Raw genomic sequence first — 7,183 nt, 5'->3', positions numbered from 1 at the left:
CCCCCCCCCCCCATAGACAAACTCTTTTAGTACTGGCCCTGTGTCTTATTTTTTTTTAATTCATTGTTAAAATGAGGGAGAATAAAGAAGTCCTTTTCCAGATTAAGAATTAGGAAACCAGTGCAAGCAAAACTTCTCGTTTCCTTTACTGGGAATAGCACAGCAACCTGCCTTTCTTATGACTCCCTTTTTGTGGCCTCATGCTCACTTACCCTTCTACTTAAACATACACAGGTTAGCCAATAATGAACTCTGATATACCATCTCCTATTATAGACCTTGTTGTATAGAAACACCTCCTTGTTCAGCCTGTGTGTAAAGGTTAGATCAGTGGGTCAGGTGGTCAACTAAAGCACCAAATCATTTGGCATGCCCCATCAGGCAGAGAAAAACAGCAATGGTCAGGTGGACCCCCCTGTCCCCAGTACACATGTTTGAATGGAGAGTTGTTTAGGATGCTTCGTTGCTACAAAAGTGTCCAGTTCTATTCTCTGTTCCTATGACTTGCCAACTCCAGCCAAATGTGGTGGCCCTTTAAACTTTTTTTTTTCTTTATGTCAGTGCTTTGTAGATGCTTGGGCTTCTTTTTACTGTAACTGCCTGTCCCCTAAACTCCTTTGTGAGCAGCCACCAGCATCACCATGGCTGCCCCTTTTTCCTTCCCTCTGCCTGTAAGGTTTGATGGTAATGAAAGATGAGAATTGTGCCTGGTAGATAGCGCATACCTCTGTCCATGCTTTTCTTCAGCTGATTAAGGAAAATTTAGCTTCAAATCCTCACATGCCTCCTCTACTTCTCAAATGCCTTTTCATTTTTTTTCCTCCTTTTGAAGTTCCACACACTCCTTCCTTTAGCCAGCAGTATCAAGTTGTTGACAGGTTCATCAGAAATGCAGAGCTGACCCCAGCAGTGAGGGAGAGGCCTGGTTTTCATTATCTCCCCAAAGCTGCTCTTGCAGATGCAGTTTTTGAGCCCTGCCACAGATTTTCCAAGAAATGCAGCAAATTCTTGGCTGCACTTAACAGAGATGGGGCCTAATCCAGAGCACTGGATCGGACTTGCCGCCTCTCCTGGGACTCAAGGAAATTGATTTCATGCTTCGTGGCCTGCACCTAGCGTAAAACAATCTGAGCAAGTTTATTTTTCTGATTTTTTTTTTTTTAATGACCATTGCAATGAGGTCTGTTCTCCTGCCAAGGTCTCCACCCACCAATGTAACAGTAATTCTTGTTCTCCACCGGGTGAAGGACACTTCCAGGCAAAAAGCAAAGTTTCTTTCCTCCCTGACCGTGCTGTGATATGTTCACACTGTGCCTTGGGGAATCAGAATCTGGTTTGTGGCCAGACTGCAAATTACCACAAGCCAAAAGGTTCACCTTTCCCAATTTTGTAAATGGCAGCACATTGTACATGTGAGGCCCAGCAGTACTTGCCCTGGAGAAACTGTTCAAGAGGGTTAGTAAATATAATCTGAAGCATATCAAGTATAGTACTGTGCTCCAGCAATCTCATCCCTTTGCGATCAGTGAGGCTATTATCCACCAGTGTGAGTTAGAGTAGTTCAGACTTGCATCTGGGCCAGTTTGGCTCCTTGCAGCTGCCAGAACCAGGGCAGATTGACTGGAAACAAGGCCAGTTAAATCCCTAGATGGAAAGCCTCCATTTAAATATTCAATTTTCATAAACTTTTACATGTTCTTATTGGCTGACATAAGGTACATTCTCATTGCTTGACATAACCATTAAAAATGGATATACTAATAGAGCTTTTCCCCTTGGCTTAATATATCCTTTTACTACCCAAAACGATTTGCTATAAATATGTACATTTATTTCAATAGTTATATAGCTTAATATTTTAGATTCTTATTATTCTTATATTCAGATCTTTATTATGGTTAGAAGTCTTTCCCCCATTCTTTCTTGCTGTAGACAAGCACACAGCCTGCAAATCAAAGATTTTTTTCTAGAGGCCTCTGAATATATTACATTCATTTTTATTTAAATGTTTAGTCTATTTTGTATTCAGTATGGTTCAGTACAGATTTTGATTGAAACAGGTTTACCTTTAAATATATATCTGTGTGTGTCCAGGATGAGGGCGCCATGGAAATTTATTTGTTATGGTTAATATTGCAAGCAAGTAGGCAGCTACATGCTGCCTCCGCTGCTGTGTGTGGTCTCCACGGGTTGCTGTGTTTGGAGCACATTGCAGCAATCCAAAATCATAAAGTTTTGGATCACTGTCATGAGGTACTTAAGAGAGAGAGAAATAAAGATGGATGCCCATGCTGGATAGACCAGTTTAGTACAAATCTTCAAAATATACTTATTAACCATACTGCCTTTGTGTAGATAAAGCCCAAGTAAATTATGTCCATAGTCACTTCAGAGTTTGTCACTTCCTCAGATGCCTTTTTTGTCTTTCATCCCTGTTTTTATCAAGAGCTGAATTTCTGGCGCTAGTGAGGAGTACCAGATTGTGCAACTTGGGAGCCCTGAAGATCACAACATTCAGCAACATATTCTGGACATACTTTGCAATGTCCACCACATCCAAAAGTCTCAGTCACCTCCACCTCCCCCATGCAGCTACGTGCTACGAAACCAGGGTGACTGCACCCTTTATTGTAGTGAAGATGCATACAAATGGCCATAGGCAGACAAGGTACTTTGGGTAAATCTCATACACAGTGAATGGGACAGGGTAAAAGAATAGGAGTGTATGCCCAATATGATGCACCGTCCTAAAGAAACATATTTAACATTGGTGTCCAACCTCATAACTGATTTTCACGGTCTTTGGCCAGATTCTGAGCTGAGTAACTCTGGTACAAACTGGAGTAAGTACCCTGTAATTGATGCACTACACCCATGTAAATACAGAATAAGGAAGCTCAAAGTCTGGTCCTGCATTCTTAACAACTTCTTTAAATCTCATTGCCCAGAGTGATTCAACAGCCTTGACCAAATTTAAGTTTGTAATGTTAAAATTACAAGCCCCTGATATGGATAGAAAGTAGTTTGCATTTGCAATACAAAAACATCCAAGCCTGCAGCTCACCTTATTCCCCCCTACAGCCCATCCTGTCTTAAAACTGCAAAGTGGCCAAGATGCTGGGATTGTCTCACCTCCCCCAACCTCCTACATTTCATTTTTAAATAGAGAATGTTGCCCCCCATCCTCATCCCCATTCAAGAGCTGTAGTCTTCTTAGCCTAGCTGTAACCAAGACTCAGGTGTTATGGCTGTGCTGTAAAGCCCTGGACAAATGTTCGTAATAGACATGTTGGGGCAATGCTGACCCAAGTTCTTACCTGTGCTAAAACAAAGTAATTCATAAACCACCAAGTGCACCATTTAATTGAGAGCAAGATCAACTGCTGATAAGGCTTACTATCACCAGAACAACCAAGGGAGCCTATTTGTCATGACACTACTTTGTAGAAATATTAGGTGAAGGTTGTTTTTGGCTCTTTGGGAGCCTGATCCAAAGATTGCTGAAATAAAGGACTACCATGAGATTTGGATTGGATCCTAAGTCATGTTGCAAACTCTGGGTGGGTGATAAAGGAGCAGATGACGTAGGTGAGTATTGGGTCTAAGGTAGAACTTAAGGACAAACACATAGTTAGTGCTGCTGGGTGCAATCAATCAGTGGTAAAAAACAGGTTCTCTGGACTTCAAAAGATTTAGCCCTTGCTCTGTATCTTTCTGTGAAGTTACTAGATTGCCTTGAGAGACAGGCAACATCAAAATCAAAAACCCATTGTTATAGCACAGGCAATAAGTGACATGTAATACCACACTTTCTTTCTTACTGGCAACATGGAAAACAGGAAAGAACCCATGTACCTCCCCGCCTGATAGAACTAACGAGTAAAAAGCCACCCAGGAACTGCCTGGGATCAAGAGCAGACCCTGTATGCCACAACGTACCTCTTCTCCACAGAGCTCCAACAGTGAATGTCTTGTGCCAGCTGAACATCATGGAGACATTCAATTGCCATCCAAATGGAGATGTGTCCTGCAAATCTCGGTCCAGTCACTGACAGGTAGGAGGATTTGAGTGTGGCAGAGCCATTCTTCCAGCGGTCAACGCCCCTTGCTGTCCTTAGGGCTATCACTGTTTGCTTTAAATCAAATGCTCCTTGGCTCCCAGCTTTCTCATCTTATCACTGTGACAGGCTGTCTGAAGAAAGAAGGGGGAGAGAAGCAGCCCACGGAGCGATGTCTATTTTCCCTTCCCACTTTCCAGAACTATGGAGTCTTTCCTTAGAGGAAACTAAAACGCTCTCAGCGGCGGCAGCAGCAGCAGCCAGGGGGCTGTTCCTTTCAGAGGTTGCTGAACTGTAAACGGGCACACAGCCAGCAGTGACTTATAAAGGGAGCAGCCCTGTGGAATGTATCTCCTTTGGCTGATAAGCCAAGATGACTGTAGGGTTTTGAACTACCTTAGCTATCAAAGCACCCCCTGGGAAAAAAATGCCTAGCCCCTTGCATAATATCAATAAAAAAAATTCATCTCAACTTAGTGTTTAAGAGGGGGAAAGGAAAGCAAGGAATGCAGGCATTTTTCCCCTCAGGAGTAATTGTGTCACTGACTTGTACAAATCTCTGCCTTCCTCTAATAGGGCTACAGAATATTATTAAAAGGGGAGGGGGGAGCAGAAAAGTCTAAATTATTTCCAGCCCCACTGGCTTGGATTGTAGAGTTTGTGCTGCAGCCCCTATGATCCAGTGTCTGTGGAATGATTATAAAACTGCAAGCAGACGTGAAGGGCTCATTTTATTACCCAAACAGTCCTATTGCTAAGCCGCAGCTTTCCTGGAGAATTGCATGTTTGGAAGCTGGTCTGCGGAATATGTACCTCACCAGAACTATGTTTACTAATCCGTTGTCGCCCATGGAAATGTCCCGTAGGCTGAGTTGAGGCAGAGCAAAAAAACCTCAACCCAAACAGAGCCTCTCCCCTGTGTTTGCTAAGAGATTGCCTGATCCCACATTCCTCTCTGAAGCCAGACACCTATTGACTTCAGAGCCATGGGGATGAAATCGGCTATTACACCAGTTAAACCAGAGGAGTTCTGTTGATTTTAGTGGGCATAGTGCCCATGTGAAAGCTGCAGGATTGGGTCCCTGATGAGATGATAGGGTTTGTATTGCCAGCGTTTGTATTGTTGGACTGCCAGGTTTTGAGGAAGTGGATCTGGTTTGGGGACCTGATGTGTATTAGCACTGATGCAAATGCGCTGAGAAAACCAAACAGGCAGTGAACTGTCAGAAAATATCCCATCCAGCTGCCCCAGTGGCTCCCTCCATCTCCTACTTGCTACCAGGTGCCAGATTAGTCCAGCTGCACCCCTGCTCCTCTCCCCCATATGACATTCTTTATCCCCTCCCTTTGAAACAAACATTGTGGGCCAGATCCTTGCCTGGTGTAAACTGACTCTTCTCCATTGAAGTGAGTGGAGCTGTGCTGATTTACACCAGCTGCCTTTTTACAGTAGCTCAGCTTTTGGTGATATGAACCAAGAACTACCTCCTAATGAATAGTTACTATGACTAAAATCTTTAGGGCCCCCAAGGTCTGAGTTATGTCAATGAGCACAGCTTCCTTCTCCTAGTACAGCAACCAAATGTATTATATTGTCTCTATGGAAGGATGGCCCCAGAGCACTAAGACGCAAAGACCCTTATACATAGGTGGTAGCATGCTTTGGGCATGGTGGACCAAGAGATAAGCATTAAATGCATTCAAAGGCTGGGCCACTGTCCTTAATGGGCACCCAATACACACTCACGCTCCTGTAGTAAGTAAAAGAGGAGTCTGGATAGGGATGGCAGGGGTGGGGTGGGGAAGGGCACTGTTGTGCTCAGCACACTCTTAGAGACAAAAGCAAATTTATCATGCTGCCTCCTATACAGAAGATCCCAAACTAATATCAACTAGTCCCATTCAACAAGCTTTAGTTAAAGCACTCCGCCACTATTTTTCAGCACAGGGACACTGAGGCATGTGGTGCTAGAGTCTGCTGAAGCACAGTAATTACCATACTCCAACAGACTCCATTAAACTTTAGGTACATAGGGAACAGGAGGAGAACAAATGAGAATGCGGGGCCATTGCTCAGCAACTCAGGAGACCTGGTTACCAGCACCCAGGAGAAAGCTGAACTCCTGAATGACTACTTTGCCTCGGTCTTTCACCAGACCAAGAGGAAAACCATGCCAGGTAGAGTAGAGGATAAGCACAGTAGAAATAATCGCTTTCTTACTATTGCCATAGAAGTGGTGTATGACTAATATAAAAAATTAGACATATACAAGTCAGGGGAACTCAATGATCTTCATCCAAGAGTGCTGAAGGAGCTGGCTGAAGTCATTGCAGAACCCCTGGCAAAACTTTTCCACAACTTGTGGCACTCTGGAAAAGTCCCTGAGGACTGGAAGAGGGCCAATGTTGTGCCCATCCACAAGAAGGGCAGGAGGAAGGACCTGGGTAACTATAGGCCAATCAGCCTAACTTCCATCCTTGGGAAAAGCCTAGAAAAGTTCATCTAGGAGTCTATCTGCAGTAAGCTTGCAGAAGGTAAGATTCTGAATGACAGCCAGCATGGCTTCCTCATGGGGGCAGGTCTTGCCTTACCAATCTCATCTCCTTCTACGACCAGGTAACTCGCCACCTGGACATGAGAGATCAGGTTGACATTGTATACCTTGACTTCCAAAAGGCCTTTGACCTAGTCTCCCACAATGTCCTTGCAAGAAAATTGGAGGATTGTGGGCTTAACTCTGAGACAGTCAGGTGGGTGAGAAACTGGCTGCAGGATAGGAGCCAGAGAGTCATAGTGAATGGATCTGTGTCATCCTGGTGAGAAGTGGGCAGCGATGTCCCGCAGGGGTCAGTGCTTAGTCTAGTACTTTTCAAAATCTTTATTAACAATTTGGATGTGGGAGTGAAAAGCTCACTGGCCTAGTTCGCGGATGACTCCAAGTTATAGGGGAACATGATCACTGTTGAAGATAGGCTATAGTTACAGGCAGACCTAGACAGGCTAACAAGTTGGATGGATCACAACCTGATAAAGTTCAACGTCGAGAAATGTAAAATGCTCCACTTCAGGACGAGCAACCTGCAACACACCTACAGGTTTGGCGGCACTAAACTGACTAGCACCA

The 7,183-nt window shown here is 44.1% G+C and overlaps 1 protein-coding gene across 2 annotated transcripts in view; it reads right to left on the bottom strand.

Moving 5' to 3' along the window:
• Nucleotides 1–4,400, bottom strand: part of LOC109287405 — a 52,866-nt gene extending 48,466 nt beyond the window's left edge. The window contains exon 1 of one of the 2 annotated variants that reach the window (XM_019502482.1): nt 3,940–4,400. In XM_019502482.1, coding sequence (XP_019358027.1) covers nt 3,940–3,991 — 52 coding nt within the window. In that variant the 5' untranslated portion in view covers nt 3,992–4,400. The remainder of the gene's footprint in view (nt 1–3,939) is intronic. The other variant, XM_019502484.1, reaches the window with a different exon arrangement.
• Nucleotides 4,401–7,183: the final 2,783 nt, after the last annotated feature.

Source organism: Gavialis gangeticus, unplaced genomic scaffold (assembly GCF_001723915.1).
Source record: "Gavialis gangeticus isolate Ggan-Ray unplaced genomic scaffold, GavGan_comp1, whole genome shotgun sequence".
NCBI classification, from domain to species: Eukaryota; Metazoa; Chordata; order Crocodylia; family Gavialidae; genus Gavialis; species Gavialis gangeticus.
This window is presented reverse-complemented; position numbering and strand designations above follow the sequence as displayed.